General features: G+C 42.4%; 1 protein-coding gene across 4 annotated transcripts in view; it reads left to right on the top strand.

Annotated features, from left to right (window-relative positions):
* Positions 1-20,214, top strand: part of MGME1 (mitochondrial genome maintenance exonuclease 1) — a 53,769-nt gene that overhangs the window by 10,379 nt on the left and 23,176 nt on the right. For all 4 annotated transcript variants that reach the window (XR_003941440.1, XM_030196255.1, XM_030196253.1 and 1 more), the window contains exons 2-3: positions 6,699-7,306; positions 19,716-19,935. Coding sequence is in view for 3 of the 4 variants with exons in the window: in XM_030196255.1 (XP_030052115.1) it covers positions 6,757-7,306; positions 19,716-19,935 (770 nt within the window). In the remaining variant the exon portion in view is untranslated. The remainder of the gene's footprint in view (positions 1-6,698; positions 7,307-19,715; positions 19,936-20,214) is intronic.

Genomic DNA, 20,214 nt, shown 5'->3' with positions numbered 1-20,214 from the left:
TTGGAGAAAAAAAGCCACCCGAAAAAACTCAAATATAATTGAGAAAACCGGATGGTCTAAAAACTCCTTGCCTCTCCACTATTATCAACAGTTAAGATAGGTGCACCTCCCCTAACATATAGACCCCCCACTACTACTCCTATACAACCACCTGAACAAATACCTCTCTGCCTGCTATTATATCACTAACCTGAAGCGGTCTCTAGCAACTATTTAATCATATCACATAACATAGAACTAATTCTCAATTGTTCTTTTTTATATACAAATATTCCTTGTTAGTTCAAATAGTTCAACAGTCACTTATCTGCTTGCTGTTGACGCAGGACTCCTTAGAAATACTAAATTCAGGCTGTAGATAGTTGAACGTGGAGCTGGTACTAGTACTTAATTGTTCAGTTACATAAACACCTTCCGTGTCTCTTTAACGATTACTCTTCCAGTTATCGTTGTAATCCCTCTTCCGACAAGTGCGCCTTGTTTCGCCAAAATCTGGCTGCTTCAGGAAAATTTCGTAACCGGGATCCTACTCAGGACCTAGAAAAAACCGAACTTATTCACAATTTGAATTCTCAGACTGGCGCAAAGAAGCAGATCGCTACCCGGAAGTTTAAATCCTGCCTCGTAACAACTACAGACTGGAAACGCCCCGCCTCCTTAAGGGCTGCTCCAATCAAAATGTTCCATGACTGAAAGGTGGCCTATGAGCTTTAATAGTAGGCGTTCCACTCTATATTGCGATTCAAACCTTGCGGTTCCACTGTTTGTAAAAGATAGATCCAAAACTGTTCTTTTCTCCATAATATGGTTTTTTGCGTCAACAGCAAGCAGATAAGTGACTGTTGAACTATTTGAACTAACAAGGAATATTTGTATATAAAAAAGAACAATTGAGAATTAGTTCTATGTTATGTGATATGATTAAATAGTTGCTAGAGACCGCTTCAGGTTAGTGATATAATAGCAGGCAGAGAGGTATTTGTTCAGGTGGTTGTATAGGAGTAGTAGTGGGGGGTCTATATGTTAGGGGAGGTGCACCTATCTTAACTGTTGATAATAGTGGAGAGGCAAGGAGTTTTTAGACCATCCGGTTTTCTCAATTATATTTGAGTTTTTTCGGGTGGCTTTTTTTCTCCAATCCTCCCCACCTGAACCAATGATAGTAATTTACTCCTCATTTGAATGGCAAACCAAGCTTGAATAGCAATGGGTGTCCATGAGGTGGTTTGAGGTTCCTTTGTTAAAGTATAATCCAGGTTTTTGATTTGGATTTCAAAGTTAAGAGTGGTGATACACCTTTTTCATGATTAAGTTTTCCAAACCTCTTGATAATTATAGTATTTAAATTTACGGGTTGTGGAATTTCCCAGCATTTATATTTAGAGTTTTTTCTAATAAGTTGGAGGGAATATGGCGCAAAGTTGGAGCAGCGGGAAAAGATTCTCTGCAGATGAAAGGTCCACTATACTACAAGCTCCTACACTTTCCCAATTAGGGTCAGACGTGGGTTTTGAGCAAGAATGGCTTGATCTTTTGGGGGAATTTAAGGAATCAATCAGATTGGAATTACATAGTGCTACATTGGTAGATTATTGTAAGAAAGAAATTATACCACGAGGATTACGAATGACAAAAGCTCCCAAATTATTTCCTGAAAATTCAGAGTTTGTCACACAATGGAACAGTATTTTAAATCACTGTTCCTTGGACTTGATGTTGCTACTGATCCAGACTATTCAGCACAAGTTCTCATTAGATAAACCTAAGTTAGAAGACAAATTAGATCACATGAAAACTCTGGTGGAATATGATAAATGCAAAGAGGAATTTGATTTGAAACTTGACAGATTTAAGAAAGAAATCAAAACTACCAAGTTTAAAAAAATTCAACGGGATCAGAAAGATTACAGTGAGGGTTATGTCTACAGTTGGCAGAAACCTAAATATGTTGAACAATCAATTGAGAAAAGCAAACGAGTGGGTTTTCAACTATCCACTTCATCAAGTGGAGAAGATGAGAGAGGTGACCAAACGGAGGGGGAACGAACCCGAGGGGTAACCACCAGACGCACCAATCAACGAGGACGAACAAATTGGAGAACAAGAAATCGAGGGGAAACGAATTACAGAGGAGGAATGAGAACACGACGACGGGACGACTCGCTGTGATTAATTTATCTAAATATATTTTAACAGCAGCTGAAGAATTGGTGTTATCCCATGGGTTGTCCTTTGTTCCTACCTCGAAACATCTACCTTTCCAATTTCGTTCTGAGTTTGAAAAATTCATCCGGTGTCTTCAATTAAAGACCTTTTTCAATGAGTCGCAAGATGGCACACGGGGTTTCTCGGATTGTGTAGTAAAAAGTAAATGGATTCCCCCTGGCCCTCTTAATCCAGCGATAGCGATATTTAAACAACTAGTGTTAAGAGACGTGGCTACTATGGAGACAACTCAGGGTTATAACAGGAACAATATGACTAGTGAGGAATTTAAAGCAATTCAAAAACTTAAAAATGAAAGCACTATAGTCATTAGAAAAGCTGACAAAGGAGGAGCGGTGGTTGTGTTAGATAGGGACTATTATATTAATGAAATACAACAACAACTATCAGATGAAAACACATATAGAAAGTTGAGTCAAGACCTGACGTATGACTTACTTAGTAAGCTACAAGAAATAACAAAAAAAGCTGAGAATGAAGGATTCTTGACCAAAAAAGAAAGACAATTTCTGTGCCCTTTCTATTCAGTAACACCGATTTTATACACGGTCCCTAAAATCCACAAAAACCTTTCCTCTCCCCCAGGTAGGCCTATTGTCTCTTCAAGGAATTCTTTACTAGAAAGAGCTTGTAAATATACGGATTGTTTTCTAAGACCATTAGTACAAAACATACCAGCTTATATTAGGGATACTTCCCATTTTTTGCAAATATTAACAGGGTTAAGTATCAATGAAGAGACATTGTTAGTCACTTTGGATGTGCATTCACTTTATACTTCAATTCCTCAAAAAGAAGCTGTACAGGCAGTTGAAAATGCATTAGAGGGTCGTCCTCGTCCACACACAGTACCCACTGAATTTATAGTACAAATAGTGGAGATGGCTTTATTCAATAATCATTTTATTTTTAATAATGATCTTTATTTACAGATTTCGGGCATAGCTATGGGAGCTTCATTTGCTCCTTCAATAGCAAATATTTTCATGGGTCAATATGAAAAACAATTTGTATATACGGCACAAGGATATGAGAAAGTCAAATACTGGGGTAGATATATTGACGATGTTTTCCTTCTTTGGCAAGGTTCACAAAGGGAACTGGAGGATTTTGTCATTTGCTTAAATAGATGTCATGCAACGATTAAATTTGAAAGTAATAGTCATCCAGAGTCGATTAATTTTTTGGATGTACTCATCAAAAAAGACTTGGGGTCTTTAAGAACAGATGTTTTTGTTAAGAGTACAGACAGAAATTCATTGTTGAGATACGATAGCATGCATCCTTACCACCTTAAACAAAGTTTACCGTTTTCCCAGTTCCTCCGTTACCGAAGGATTTGTGACACGACAGAGCAATATCGGGAATCCTCTAAGAAATTGCAGATGAAATTTAAAGAGAGAGGGTATCCCGATAAATTGATTAGACATTCTTTCAAACGTGCTCTATATAATCATAGAGAATCTTTATTATCTTCAGAAACACAAAACCAGGTAGATACACGACAACAAGGGGATTCACAAGTCACGACTTGTGTTTTAAAATTTACTAATCGTTCCCCTCAGATTGCGGCTATCTTAAGAAAACACTGGAATATTATGTCTACACAACCAGCATTTCTTGATCATCATTTAATGATGTCTTTTTCACGCAATAGAAATCTTCAAGATCAATTTAGTTACGCAGATGTGTGGACACAAAAACATCATATAGTAGGTCGCCATCAAAAATGTGGTCACTGCTCGATTTGCTCAATAACTAAGGAAGGTTCTATGTTTACTTCTACAACTGGTAGAGACTTTCAGCTAAGACACAACACCACATGTGAATCTACCAATGTGGTGTATGTGTTCTGGTGCCCATGTGGCTTAATGTATGTGGGACATACTACACGCCAGTTTAAAACTAGGGTCATCGAACACAGACATTGTATTACCAAACTTAAGTTGGAGGCACCTATGACTAGACATTGTGTGCATTGCCAACACCAATTTGATCAATTAACCTGCATGGTCATTGACCAAGTGATATTGGGTAAGAGAGGGGGGGATATTAAAACCATATTATGGAGAAAAGAACAGTTTTGGATCTATCTTTTACAAACAGTGGAACCGCAAGGTTTGAATCGCAATATAGAGTGGAACGCCTACTATTAAAGCTCATAGGCCACCTTTCAGTCATGGAACATTTTGATTGGAGCAGCCCTTAAGGAGGCGGGGCGTTTCCAGTCTGTAGTTGTTACGAGGCAGGATTTAAACTTCCGGGTAGCGATCTGCTTCTTTGCGCCAGTCTGAGAATTCAAATTGTGAATAAGTTCGGTTTTTTCTAGGTCCTGAGTAGGATCCCGGTTACGAAATTTTCCTGAAGCAGCCAGATTTTGGCGAAACAAGGCGCACTTGTCGGAAGAGGGATTACAACGATAACTGGAAGAGTAATCGTTAAAGAGACACGGAAGGTGTTTATGTAACTGAACAATTAAGTACTAGTACCAGCTCCACGTTCAACTATCTACAGCCTGAATTTAGTATTTCTAAGGAGTCCTGCGTCAACAGCAAGCAGATAAGTGACTGTTGAACTATTTGAACTAACAAGGAATATTTGTATATAAAAAAGAACAATTGAGAATTAGTTCTATGTTATGTGATATGATTAAATAGTTGCTAGAGACCGCTTCAGGTTAGTGATATAATAGCAGGCAGAGAGGTATTTGTTCAGGTGGTTGTATAGGAGTAGTAGTGGGGGGTCTATATGTTAGGGGAGGTGCACCTATCTTAACTGTTGATAATAGTGGAGAGGCAAGGAGTTTTTAGACCATCCGGTTTTCTCAATTATATTTGAGTTTTTTTCGGGTGGCTTTTTTTCTCCAATCCTCCCCACCTGAACCAATGATAGTAATTTACTCCTCATTTGAATGGCAAACCAAGCTTGAATAGCAATGGGTGTCCATGAGGTGGTTTGAGGTTCCTTTGTTAAAGTATAATCCAGGTTTTTGATTTGGATTTCAAAGTTAAGAGTGGTGATACACCTTTTTCATGATTAAGTTTTCCAAACCTCTTGATTCAAAGACCAGCAATATAAAATATCTTCTGTACTCATCATATCATATGACATGATGAGAAGGAATATCAAGTAATTTCTGAGTTGCAGATCTCAACAATCAATTTGGCTGGTAAATATGGATGGACCCCCCCCCCCCCCCTTCCCCTCACAGTGGTCACTGACCCTCTTCCACCACAAAAAAATGTGAATAAAAATAGTACTCAGCAGTCTCTGACAACCTCAGGTGTTATAACCAAGTCAATTAGAGCAGCATGCAGGTCCCAGGAGTAGTGTAGTGGTGGGTGAAGTGCACTGTAGACAGGTGGGCTCTGGCCCATACCTCCCCCTACTTGTTACACTTGTGGTGGAAACTGTGAGCCCTCCAAAAATCACACACAACCCACTGTACCCGCTTCACCCATAACGGCTTTGTTAGTGGTGTATAGTTCAGGGCAGTGGGCTCAGTGGACAAAATAAGGGGAGCAACAGTGAGATGTGTACATGGGAGCATATATATGAAGTCCACAGCAGTGCCCCTTAGGGTGCCCCCATTGTTCTCCTGGGATGTCTGCAGGACCAGTATGCTAAAAATGCTGGCCTCTCCTACATCCCAGTGGCTTGATGTTCTACGGTTTTCACTTGTACTTTTTACAAATGATATTTTCAAAAAAAAAAAAAAAAAAGATGGCTCTTTTTTTTTTTTTTAAACCTATTTGGATTTAGCACAAAATGTCCAAAGTCCGACTAAAACGTTCCTCCACGTAACTTTGTAAGTCTAATTGCTTTGAAAATACACTTCTAGGTATTTTCCTGTCTCCCAGAAAACTTAACAGTTTGGCAGTGGGAGGATTAAGGGTCTCTTTTACTAAAGCTTATTGCATACTAATGCACAGCAAGCGTTAAATGCTGCGTGTCTTGTTCTATACCTGTGGGCCACATGGCACATAGCACCCACTAATGCATAAGTTCCTAAGTGTTGCCATATTGGGATAGACCGAAGGTCCATCAGGCCCAGTATCCTGTTTCCAACAGTGGCCAGTCCAGGTCACAAGTACCTGGCAAGATCCCAAAACAGTACAATACAATTTATGCTGCTTATCCCAGAAATAAGCAGTGGATTTTCCCAAGTCCATTTTAATAATGACTTATGAACTTTTCTTTTAGGAAGCTATCCAAACCTGAGCTTTAGTAAAAGGACCTGTGAGTGACTTGCCCAAGATCACAAAAAGTGGTAGTGGAATTTGAACTCTGATTCTCAGCTCGCTACTCTATTAGGCTACTTCTCCATTTCAACTTGATATACAAACCTTTCAAAAACACAAAATGGAGAAAAGTCCTTGCCTTTCAGACTTGAACTATAAACTCGATAACATTTTACTGTAACAGCCATTGAAGCAATGATAATACCTGGTTTTTTTTTTTTTCTATATTAGGTAACTGAGGAAGGCTCATTCTAGTCAACAGATGAAACAAAGCTGACCTAAACTATAAATGCTGCTGCTGGGCATGAAACCTTTTCAGCTCCTAAATAAAAGATATGAAACATTAAACATTTTATGGACGAAAGTTTTGAATAAAGAACAGCTTTCCTTCTCTACCGCCTGCTGTTTTTACAGCAAAAAGAAAAAAGCAAATGGCTATGAAAGCATCAATCAAGAAAAATATGAAGATTTGGTCCACTCAGTCACTTCTTCCAAAGATAGAGCACGGACACCAGGACATCTGTTTCAAGAAGACCAATTTTTGTATGGAAAAGTGCTTAAATCAAAGTCTCCTGCCAGTGGTGAAGACTCCAAAATGCCTCACAATTGGATACCTTTAGTAAACCCAGATAAGACAATTTTGTCAACTGAGAAAACTGATCCTAGGGTTCCACTTAAAATCAGTTTACCTACGAGGAGCCAAATGACTACCAAAGTACCCAGCGTGACCCATGTTCTTCAGCAGACCATGCCTATGCAACAGGCTTTTTATCTGGAGAGATGGAAGCAGAAAATGATAATGGAGCTGGGCGAAGAGGGTTTTATTGCATACACTGCTGGTAGGTATTAATAGGAAAGGGATAAGATTTGATATACCACTTTCTGTGGTTACAAACAAAACAGTTTACATATTATATACAGGTATTTTGTACCTGGGGTGGTGGAGGGTTAATTGATTTGCCCAGAGTCACAGGAAGCTACAGTGGGAATCGAACCCAGTTCCCCTGGTTCTCAGGCTGCTGCACTAACCATTAGGCTACGTAATCAACTATGGTGGGATAAACATAAATATAATGTAAATATATGGGAAGAGAATGGAAGGAATCAAAACAACCTAGCAGGTCTTAAGCATCAGATCCAGTAGTTAGGGATTAAGGCCATAGGAGCCAACTTTTCAAAATTATTGGGGGTGCTAAGCCCAGTGGAAATAACCCCTCCCTGGACACATACATGGACTTTTCTCAATATTGGGGGTGCTCAAGCTCCTATGATTAAGGCTAGTGGGACACAGACTGTAGTAGTGGAGGAATAGCCTAGTGGTTAGTGCAGTAGGCCTTGATGCTGGTGAACTGGGTTCAATTTCCCATTGCAGTACCTTGTGACTCTGGGCAAGTTACTTAACCCTCCTTTGCCCCAGGTACAAAATACCTGTATATGATATGTAAACCACTTTGATTGTAACTACAGAAAGGCGGTACATCAAGGGCCAGATGCACTAAATTTAATGAGCCAGCAACGTGGTTTTTAAACTGGTTCTAGCGCACAAGTAGTAAACCGGGACATGCACGAAAGGGTTCTCCGAGTCATTTTCCTGTCACGGTAGCAGCTAACGAAAACGGAATGCAAATGATCTAATTTTAATTATAATGTGAATGCGATTCGATGCACTACCGTTTCCGGCCCCATGCACAAAAGCAGTCCCTACCTTTACCATGGAAATTTTAATGTGAGGTGTGGACCTGCCGGTTCTTCATTATTGCAAGTAGGAGAAGGGGAGAAACAAGGCAGGGAAGATGGAGCACAAAAAAAAATAGTATGACAGCTTACACACAGCTTCTTTGCTTGTATGAAAGCTGTGCCACATATGTTTCTTTTTCAAATTACATTTACTGGCAAGAAATTGTGGGGGGGGGGGGGGGGGGGGGGACTGAAATGTAAAGCATAAAAGTAATGGTGACTTCACCAAAATGCAAGGAAGTTGAGGGTCCATCAAAGAAACAGTGTCTGTGGGACACGGGCTTGGTTCTACCCCCAGCTGTTCCTGCTGCTTCCTTCTATTGACTGGCTGACATCCTAGAACGCCCATCTCCCTGAAGATGGACTCTCATTGGCTGGCTGCTGTTCCAACTCCTCCTCCCTGCAGGGTTTCCCTGATGACATAGGCAGTCGGTGGCCCAACTGTTTGGGGAGGCTAAAGGGGGTGGGGTTAGGGGTGGAGCTTAAATCCATAACTGTCTGATAACACACAGAAAAAATAAATAAAAATAAAAGTCACAATACCTTTTATTAAATTTAGGTATTAGATATGTATCATATGTCAAAGAATAAAGTGGTTGCTCAAAGCATATTCTAACCACAATCGCTGAACTGCAAAACACTATGCACAACTTTGTGCAAAAACACACTCAGAACCTTACTGTACCATAAATATTACACTGGGCAGAACCTAATACACCAATATACCACCCATACGGAAAATGCAGACCGTCAACAATATGAAACAAGGGATCATATCATCACAATTCTCATGTAGAGCCACAAAACACCCTAATTCATGTTTAATGTGGGATAAAATGCCATAAATAAGATTTAAAGGTTTTTATTGATGACAAGATCAGATAGACAGGCAACTAATACGTTGTACATAAATCAAATAGCATAACACTTAACACACTAAACAGAAATTGGCTAGTACAGTAGTCATCGTATACCCCTTTTCCTTTTTCCATCTAGCCCTCCGATGCCCTTCCCTCTCTAGAAAAATTACTCCATTCTTCTAACAATAGGGGATCAACCATCCTTTAGTTACATAACATGAAACTATTCAACAAATGTAAATTACATCCATTCAACTTCCAACAAGCTGAGTGCTACCTGAATAGTGATCCTATCTTTTATATTGTCTATTACTTCTTACATCCTATTCCCACCCCCCCACCCCCCGCCCTTGCCAACTTGATCAGGAATTTTAAAATTGGTATTTGCATATACTTATTCTGTCATACATTTCTACTGACATCAACTGTTTGGTATAAATAAAGGGCCTGACCTCTAATAGGTCTCCTCCATTCCACACTTAACTCAGCATATGCAATTACAAAGGTTCTGGGCTAGTGTTGTATTCCTGTGCAATCCTCCTACCTACTCCAGTTATAGTCTTGTCAAATCCCCCCTCCCCTTCCCGTCGTCCTTCCCCTCCCCTTCCCTTTTCTTTACCCAGAGTCTGACACTTTTCCTTAATCATCCACCTTATAACCGAAAGAAACAAGTTTAAACTTCAGAGCCTAAGGCCTTTATGTTCTCTAAACCAGTGTGTGTGTATCCGAATGGGCCCACCCATCATTTAAAGTATGGGAAGGCCTTCTTGTCACATATGTCTGTCCCGGCCCCTTTTTGTTAATCTGGCAGCCTGCTTTAAGAAGCCAAGTACCCACCGCTATCTGCATTAAATGGAGGTTCACATTAATCTCATACTCTGCCCACTCCTCCCCTAAAACCACATATTCAATGTAATGCGTTAGCAGTTCTAAAAGTTTAACAAATAACTCCTCCCGCTAGGTGTCAAGGTCTCCCACATTGGTTCCCACTGCGCCCTGAACCTCTGTCCCGGAGTACTATCTATCTCTCGGACTCCACACCGGTCAACTCGCATTTGCTTGAGCATTTGACCCCGCCACACCTGTAGGGGAGGCTCTTCCGTGTCTCTCCAAAACTGCAAAATTGAATTAATGCCATAGTACATTCCCATGCATAAAAACGCCTTTAGCCCCTCGGGAGGAGCTGCTGTGTATCTAAAGTTATTAAATAGTATTTGTGGATCTCTAATAAAGGTACATTGCCAAATCCGATCTACCTCTTGCCCCACCCGTTGCCAAAACCTTTCTGCATATTTGCAACTCCAGAACATATGCCCCAGTGAGGGCAATTCCCATTTTCCGCAAATCCAGCCTTAAATGCTCTACTCGGGGATATATGGGTTCTTAGGAGCCACTTATATAACCTCTCTCTCTGCGGTATTGACAACCTTTGTCTGTACAAAGACCACAAATACGTTTTACAGACTTCGGGAGAAATCTCACATTCTAAATCCCGTGACCACCTCCGTGCCAGCCCCTTGTAATCCATCTCTGCCGTTGAATCTTTAAGCTGCTGATGATGAAACTTTAAAGGAACAGAAAGCTGGGCTCCTAGGGTGAAATCCTCTGATAGGACTTCCACCACATCCTCCGTTAAATCTTTCCAATCTAAAGAGGCCAAGTAGTGTTTTAATTGATAGTATGCAAAGTGATTGTTCCCCGAAATCTTATACTTTTGTTGAAGCTCAAGATAGGAATACATTTTCCCTTCTTCTGTCACAATATGTGCTAAGTACACTATTCCCTGTTTTTCCCATTTACTAAATATTCCACCCCCTTGACCTGGTGGAAAAGCCGGATTATTACGGAGCGACAGCCAAGGGGATACCCGGGCCGAGAAGTGGCGTCTCCTACATATCCACCTCCAGGTCTCCCTGAGAGCTCGCAACAGCGGGTGCCTTTTAAACGCATCCGCAGGCAAAGCAACCCCAGTATGCAGCAATGAACTGAAATGTATCCCGGGGATCCTAGTAATCTCCACCGATGTCACAGAAAAATCTGAAGTCCCCCGGTACCAATCATTTATGTGTCTCATAGAACAGGCAACCGTCAGGAACTTAATATTCAAAAGACCCATTCCTCCCGCATCCCGTGGTGTTGTAAGTTGCTCGTATGTTAATCTAGGTTTTTTCCCTTGCCACAAGTACCCCTGTATTATTTTAATGAGATTTTTGTCGTCTTTAGATTTTAAAAAGAGGGGTAGTTGCTGAAATATATAGAGCCATTTGGGAGCTATCATCATGTTGAAAAGTGCAATTCGTCCCCAAATTGTAAGTGGTAACTCTTGCCACATGGTCAATTTACATTTAGTCATATCCATGAGGGGGTCAACATTATCCCTGTACAACGAAGCATTGTTATTAGAAATCATCACCCCTAGATACTTCAATTTAGAGCCTACCCATGTGATGGGGAACTCCCCCTGCCATTTCGCTTTAACAGTTTCGTCAAGGGGCATTGCTCCCGATTTATCATAGTTCAGGGAGAACCCTGACAAATTGCCATATTCCCGAATCACCTGCAATGCGGTTTTTAAAGAGCGCTGGGGGTCAGTAAGCAACATAAGGATGTCATCCGCGTATGCTAGGACTTTCACCTCTTGATCTCCCAAGCGCACTCCGCTTATCCCAGTTTCCAAATTTAGTAGCCTAAGCAGCGGTTCCAGTGTCAGATCGAATAGCAATGGAGAGAGGGGACAACCCTGACGTGTCCCTCTTCCCACAGAAAATCTTGCCGTAGTCCCTCCGTTAACCACTACCTGTGCATTCATATCAGTGTAAAGGGCCAGTACTGCTCGCATAATCCCAGAGGGTAATTTCATCCACTCCAGTAATTCAAACAGGAAGTCCCAACTAACCCTATCGAATGCCTTAGCAGCATCTAAGCTGACTACTAGCCCAGGGATTTTCTGATATCTACACTGGGCCATTGACAATAGAGCTCTCCTTACATGCAACACTGACTGTCTCCCTGGTATAAACCCTACCTGTGCTGGCCCAACGATGTTGGGGAGGTGCGCTTTAAAACGCTCAGCCAGAATCTTTGCCAATAACTTAATGTCTACATTGATTAATGATATAGGTCTGTATGACTCCGGCTCTTCTGCTGCTTTCCCAGGTTTTAACAATAGGGATATACACGCAGTGTTCTCATGCAGTGGGAACTTCCCATCCAAAATAACCGCTTGATGATATGCAAATAGAGGCCCTATCAGGGAGTGTTGCATGATTTTATAGAACTCTCCCGAATATCCGTCTACCCCAGGTGCTGAATAGGACTTTAACCCCTTAATCGCGGCTTGCAACTCCTTTGGCTGTATCGGTGTGTCTAGCAAAGCTATCTCTTCCTCTCCAAACTGTGGCATACCTGCCTTCCGCAAGAACTCTGCTATTTCCAGTCTCCCCCCTGATTGGTCTTTCTTATATAGGTGCATAAAATGCTCTTGTAGGGTTCTCAGTATTTCATCTAACTTATTAGTTATATTCCCCTTGCTATCCCGAATTACTGGGATCGCCCGATTACCACCCCTCCTCTTAACCATCCTTGCTAGGAGACCCCCTGCCCTGTTGCCAAATCTATTAAACTTATATTTTTGAAAGGTCTGATCTCTAAGTAAATTCTCGTGTAACATTGAATTGATGGAGGCTTGTATGGCCAAGTATCTGTCTTTATTAACTTCTGTTGGCTGCGCCAGATGTCGACGTCTTGCCCTCGCCAGTTGCTTATTTAAACTAACTAAACTACGCGCAGACCTCTTCCGTCTGGCCGCGACGTATGCAATCAAATCTCCCCGCAAAACGGCCTTTCCTGTGCACCAAAATAATTGGGGGTTAGATTGGTGGACTTTATTGAAATGTGCGTACTCCTCCCATCGTGCTTTTAAAAATTTCTGAAATGATTTGTCATTTGCTAAATAACTCGGGAATCTCCAACGTCTGGACGTCACAGAACTACAGGGGTTATCTAGTTCGATCCAGACGGGACTATGGTCAGAAATTAATATCTCCTCCATTTTGGAGTTGACGACATGAGGAAACAGCCTCTCTGATATAAATATATAGTCTATCCTTCCCCATGTTCCGTGGGCCCTCGATCTGTGCGAGTACTCCCTGATCTCGGGGTGTAAATTCCTCCAAACATCTATCACAGAGAGAGAGTGCCCAAATTCCTTCAACATTTTCCCTATCTTGTGTGCTGCGTGAGCCTGTCCTCTTGCCCCTGTGCAGTCTAACCCGGGGTCCATCAAGCAGTTCATATCTCCCACTACAATCAGGTCTTTACCTTGATATGGTGTCATTTGCTTCAGTAAGTTAGGGAAGAATGACCTCTCCGGTGGCGTAGGGGCATATATGTTTAATATGTATATTTCCCTCCCTTGTAGCCATAGTTTAACCAAAAGATACCGTCCTGCGGGGTCTTGTACTTCTTTTTTAACTGAATAGGCTAAACGTTTATGGAAACATATCGCTACCCCACCCTTCCTCCCTTCCGCTGAAGCATAGAGCACCTGCCCGACCCAGCTTTGTTGGAGTTTTTCATGTTCCAAATCTGATAGCTTTGTTTCCTGCATACACACAACATCAGCATTTAAATGTTTTAAATGTTTTAAAATCTTTTTTCTCTTACATGGGGATGTGATACCCCCCACATTCCATGTAATTAATTTACAATGTGGTACAGATAATGATATGACATCTACTCCTGGTTATTTTATATCGCTTGGCTGCTGGGTCCCAGCCCTTCCCCAGCCGCCGCAGTAAATATATTATCACTTCCACTCCAGCATCGGCCTTCGCTAAATGTGGATTAAGTAAGTTCCTGCTTGTGTCTCTCCCGTCTAGTACGTTTCTTACTTGAAAAAGTCCTCTCTTCTCCTCAGGTTGCCCTCTATAGTGTCCCTGTGCCTTGTTTCCCTTCTGCTGTCTCGTCATGCCCTCCCCCCACCCTTCCCACCGTGACCCTGACTCTTATTGACTTCTATCACCTACTTGAAGCCCCTAACGTGACCATTCCCCCCTTTGTATACTCCTATTCCTCTCCCCTCTTGCGTTCAGTCTATTGTGCACGATAGATTCTGACTTCTGGATCGCACTTACATCTTATGCAGCATTGAATCAATCTAACATTTTAACCCAAAATGTCTCAAACAGTGCAACTTTTAACCTGAACAGTAACATTAAATCCTAGACATTGCTACCACATTTGCATTTACCAGTCCTTAAACCTCCTCTCAAGGAGGTTCACTGCTATGGCACTTGTTCCTCTGGACCACAATTATTCTCAGGGATCTGGTTCTTTCAATTCTGCATCCACGAACTGTTGCGCATCTTGGACCTTCTGAAAAGAATGCCACTGGTTCCCATGCTGTATCTTCAAAGTGGCTGGATATATTAACATAAATCTCTTATTTTTATTGGCTAACGCTGCACATAGTGGATGAAATCGCCTCCTTTGTTCTTGAACTCCTGCCGAGTAGTCTTGAAAAATTTTTATCGAGGACCCCTCATATGTAAGGGAATCTAGCTTTATTCTGAAGCCTCGGATGATCTCTTCTTTGTGCAAATAATTGTGCACTTTAATGATGACAATTCTGGGGCGCTGCATACCCTGCTGCCAGCGTCCAAGCCTGTGTGCTCTCTCTATACACAGTTCTCCGTAACTATCAGATAAAGCCAGTTCTTTTTTCAGCCACTTTTCTAGAAGAGGCCCCAGTGACTTCTCCGGAATTTTCTCTGGCAGTCCAACAAGTCTCAGGTTGCACCTGCGTGCCCGGTTTTCCATATCTTCTAATTTGTCCTGCTGCAACTTAAGCTGCTCCTGTAGACGCGCTATTTCCTGTAAATGCTGTGATCCTGAATCCTCTACTGCTGAGATCCGGTTTTCAGCCTCATCCACTCTCTTCTCTGTGTCTGCCATTGAAGACTCCATGTTTTTCATCTGCCCCGCCAGTAGATCAAATCTTGGGTTGAGGGCCGCGCTCACCGCCGCAGTAATCTGGGCGAGTTGCTTCTCTGTAAATTCTCCTACACCTGTTTGTTTCTGATCCGCCATTTTGTGACTGGATTTAGGTGGAGATGTTTTTTCCTTATCAAACTTCGTTCCCCTGCGCGTGGTTCCAGAGGGCACAGGCTTCAGATATTGCTCCATGCAAAAACTGGGGACGTCCTCCGCCACTTCTCGCCCAGGCTGCGGGTGCACTTGTAAATACTAATCAATATATCTGGAAAGCCTCAGCCCACATAAATTCTTGGTACAGTTCGTATTATATGTATGGCTTTCCTGAAATCTGTTCTTGTACCAGGAGGCCAGAGCTTCAGCAGACCTTAAGTGCGAGAAGGGGTCTTCCACTGTTCTCTGGGCGCTTGTTACCTGCGCCACTCTCCACTGTGCTGACACTCAGGAAAACCGCTCTCTTTGAGGTGCCATCCACTTTAACAGCCTTTTAGCTCAGGAAATCGCGGCCTTACTGTGTCTTAGTGCAGTAACTGCATGGTAGCTGTTTGCTACTATTCCTGGAGTCTCCCCCTTGCCAGCTCTAAGTGGATTGTGGCGATCTTTTAATTTGTTCTTCTTCTCCCCTATCGTGCACCCCCAGGCTCGATTCCTCCTCACTCTGCTTCACCTCTTCTGGATGATTACCTGCTAAGCGGCTCTCCGGACTGCCCGTTGCCGCTGCCGCCGCCGCTTCAGTTTCCTGCCTTAAGCCGCCATTTTGCGCTATGGGGCGCGCCGTTCTTTTTTGTTTTTTAAGTTCCTCGCTGCCGCCTTCGATCTCCGGGCTCTGCCCCTCTTGCGTTACTTATGCCCTAGTCTTCTGCCAGCATGTGGTGGGTCGTTGGAGCGGGTCTGGTCCGTCAAATTCGGGGCTTCATTTGTGGCGCGACGGAGCTCACGGCAGCGCTGCCATTTTGCCGCCCGGCTCCACCGGAAGTCTCCAAATGCCATAAATAAGTAAATAGATATAAACTTTTAATGTTGAGCACCTGATTCTCAAAGTGGACATATTCCAAACACTATAATGAAAATAAAATGATCTTTTCTACCTTTGTTGTCTGGTGACTTTTTCTGATCATGCTGGCCCAGTATCCGATTCTGCTGCTATCTGTCCTCAGTGCAGGTCAGGAAGTCATCCTCGTTAAATATCTCCCTGGCAACCCAGGACACCTGCAGCCAACCCCCCCTGCTCTACCAGCAGTAAGGTAAACAAATTAAACCATAAACCAATTTCTACAACTGGTTACACAAGGCTAGAGGGCTTTCACTGCAGCTCCTGCTGTGAGGATGGAGGTAAATCAACACTTTAAACCCCTCAGGGGAGGCTTAGCCTCTCCAAGCCTCATATACCGGGCGCCTATGCCTGATGACATCACTTTAGAGCTGTGAACTGATTGGATCCAAACTTCCTGGTGTCCCCCTCCACAGAGGGGAGCTAAACCAATTGGACAGCATCATTCTGGGATGTCCTGCCCACTCATTACTGGAGGGGGACACTAGGAAGTTTGGATCCAATCAGTTCACAGCTCTAAAGTGATGTCATCAGGGAAGTCCTAGGGGGAGGAGGAGTTAGGACAGCAGCCAGCCAATGAGAGTCCATCTTCAGGGAGATGGCATTCTAGGATGTCAGCCAGCCAATAGAAGGAAGCAGCAGGAACAGCTGGGGTTGGAACCAAGCCCTGATGCTGCTGATTCCTCACAGAAGAGTAGAGAGCAGCAGAGCGAGGTATTTCTTACTTTTTTCCAGCAGCCAGAGGTAGGGAGCTGTAATACAGGTATGCCCAGCCAAAAAAAAGCGCTTTTGTGTCTGCCAAAAAAAAAAAAAAGGGGTAAATCTACTGCTATCATAGACGCAGCTTGTCTGCGTGTATGAGAGCCGTCTGTAGCATGCGCAGAGCAGCCACACGTAGAGATTGACTGTTCTGCGCATGCTCAGCTCACCGACTTGCTTCCCCCATATTGCATGCAAATGAACTGGGTCGGAAAAGCAACGAGCAGCTCATTTGCATGCAATTTTCTTAGTGAATCCCTCTGTGTTTCTAAATAGGTAAATTTTTACTGATTTGGAAACGCAGATGGATCCTTAAGGGGACCTTTGTGCATCTGGCTCCAAGTCCTATCTCCCCCCCCCCCCCCCCCAACTATATACTAGGAGTTTATCGTTTGGTAGACTGGATGGACCATAAAGGTCTTTTATCTACCATCACCTACTGTGTTACTATGGTGAAAGCTTCTCAGGGAGCTGATCAAAACTACTGAAAGATAACTTAATGATATCTCTTCTAAGAATTTTCACAAGTTCAAATTTATTCAAGTTTTGCTCTGTTGTTACTGTCTAGGCCAGCCTGGTCATTCATTGACCCTGTGCACTGCTGGGTTAGATCAGTTCTTCGACTCTGAGTTGCCGCAACATTCACAGCCCTCGGGGATGGGAGTCCCAATGATTGCACTGTGGCAATGCGTAATAAGCTTTAGGGCCGCACGCTGAGTACTGTTGCTGCATTGACTGAGCCATGGGAGTAGAAAGTAGGAAAAGAATATAAAATGCGAGAGGGGGAACAAAAATATTACAATTAATGCTATTTTTGACAGTTTTAAGCTGTTCTGTGTGGGAGAAGCAAGAATGGGGAAACACATTTTTCAAGTTTATTAAGCTTTCGATATACCGCTTATCAGGTTTCCAACTAAGCAGTTTACAGTCTTAATACTGAAATTAATAAGGGAAGGAGGAACGTGAGAGAGGTTATGTTGTTATAAAATAGAAAAGGGAAGAGGTTTAACATTAGTAGAGTTTGTACCTATTGGAAAACAAAAGTTGTTTGCTGCAATAGACATTTAAGGTTATATATGCCCAAGGTGTCATGTCTCTGAGACTGGAAAAAGGATCTTGTTTCAGATCTTTTGTCTGTTATTTACCAAGTCTGGGATGGTGTGGAGGCTGATGTGTTTGTGCCTTGGGAAGACTGGGAGTGGTAGATTTTTCTGAGGCTGCCAGCTGTGCCAGGCTTTGATCATAGCTGCTCTGCCTGCATGGTGGAAGGGTTTTAGCCTGGCTATGGTGAGTTAATAGTCACGATGAAGCAATGTGGTTTTATACAGTGTATTTCATTTCTTTTGATGCATGTTTTTTCTTGTTTCCTGCGATGGAATGTATGTTTGAGTGTAATGCTTGATGGATGTTCATAAATTTCAATTGAAATAGTCAAGATGAAACAAATTAGGAGAAAAAAAAATTTATGGTGATCACTTAAGCTACTTTTACGTGTGTGTGTGTGTGTGTGTGTTAGTTATCAGAAAATAGTCTTGATTGAAAAAGTACAAAAAGGGTGTGAACATATTTTTTTAATAAAGAAATGGCATGCCATAATGTAATCTGGAAGGCTCAGGACAGGTGCTGCTTCTCCTAGTTTATTTATAGTGCTGAATACTTTCATGGCTCCTATACTGGTGACCCCAGAGTCCATTTTTTTTCTGGGTATCACTGGTGAATATGAATGAGAGAGATTGACGGTGCTGGCTCTCCAGTCTATGCAAATAGGTCTTATGCATATTCAATGTACAGGGCTACGTGCGTCCAGTAGCGCTATAGAAATGATTAGTAGTAGTAGTATAGGTTTCCCAAAACACCAGGTGGCTCTGGAATTACCAGTTACCAAGACAAAAAGAAGGGTGGGTTAAAATATCCATAAGGAGAAGAAATGAGCCTATGGTGGCAGTCCTTAAATTATGAAGAACATCTTGTTATTGTAAACCACTCTGGTGGTTATATCATTCTAAAAACAGAATAGATTAGAACTTAAAAAAATATTTTCTGCTGAGCAGGATTTATGGCACAGCAGAAAATAATTTGTAAATTTGGATCCAAACGTGTATATAATTTGTAGCTCTCTTGTATTCTGAGGAAAACCAGAAAAAAAAACAGCTTTATTAAGAAGAGTGCATCCACATATAGCATATTAAGAGAAAATATAGGAGCCTTAGATTGAGTTGTGTTATGGCTTTTTTGGGAGGGGGATTTCTTTTAAACCTGGAAGTTTCCTTGTGTTCCTTGTGCGCTTCCAGCTTGGTTGGAACCAGGGCATATGGTGCCATGAGTCTTGATACACACCCCTAAACTCATTCCCCTCCCTCCCCCATCGGGTTTTATGCCATGCCCCAGTTTTCTTAGTATAGTCATTGCAACAGTGGTCCTCAGCTGGGAGCAATGCATGTAGTCTCATTCTGGACTTCTTCAATTGTGGGTCCTGAATTCATCCTCTAGGTGACTGCCTTCTTCCTTGCAGGAGCTCTTTAACACCTGCAGCATCCTCTGCCCTGCAGACCTGGGGAGTGGAAGACCTGAGCCTGGATCAAATTCAGCACTCTGGGTATAGCAATGCACAGCCCTGCTACTGAGCCACCAAGTCACTCTGAAGAAAATGTCTAATGTAGTTTGCACTTGCTTTTCTTCAGGAAACAAGCAATAGGGATTAAATATGTGCTCTTGAACTGAGCTGATATTCTGCTGCCTCATCTTTACTGTCATCCTGTCCTCTGTCCTTGAACTTGGCTGTATGTGTGACCCATGAGCCCTTGAGAGAGTTTTTTTGTTGTTGTTTTTTTGTCTGTCTTTTTCTAGATATCTTTGCACAAGGAAAGCTCTTCCATGCAAGTTTGGAAGCTTTCTTTATGTCACCAGAAGAGTCTGTGATGGAGAAGGAAAGTGTGGAAGTGTCTGGCTACTTGGCAAGCGTGCAGCATGTGCTGGAAAACATTAGCAGAGTGAAGGTGCTGGAGAGTGCAGTTCAGCATGAGGTGCTGCGCTACAGGGGCATGGTAGACTGCGTGGCTGCATATAGGTAAGGATGAGATACTGCTGGTCTCGATTACTCACCTTTTCCATATCTTGGCCAAAAATGGTTTACTTACAGAGTACAGTAAGTATTTCCATGGCAAAGAAGGCTTACAAGCTTAAATTTGTAACTAATACAGCAGGGGTTAAATGAGTTGCTCGAGGTCATGAGGAGTGTCATTGAAAGAAGTGGGTTTTAAGCCCTGGCTTCTGCAGTCCTCAGGCCACTTTAATTGTTAGGCCACTCCTGTACAATATTGGAGCTTTCATTCAGTGCTTCTCTTCC

The sequence above is a fragment of the Microcaecilia unicolor genome, chromosome 3 (genome assembly GCF_901765095.1).
Source record: "Microcaecilia unicolor chromosome 3, aMicUni1.1, whole genome shotgun sequence".
Classification (NCBI taxonomy): domain Eukaryota; kingdom Metazoa; phylum Chordata; class Amphibia; order Gymnophiona; family Siphonopidae; genus Microcaecilia; species Microcaecilia unicolor.
The sequence above is the reverse complement of the archived record's forward strand: the minus strand, read 5'-3'. Positions and strand labels throughout refer to the sequence as shown.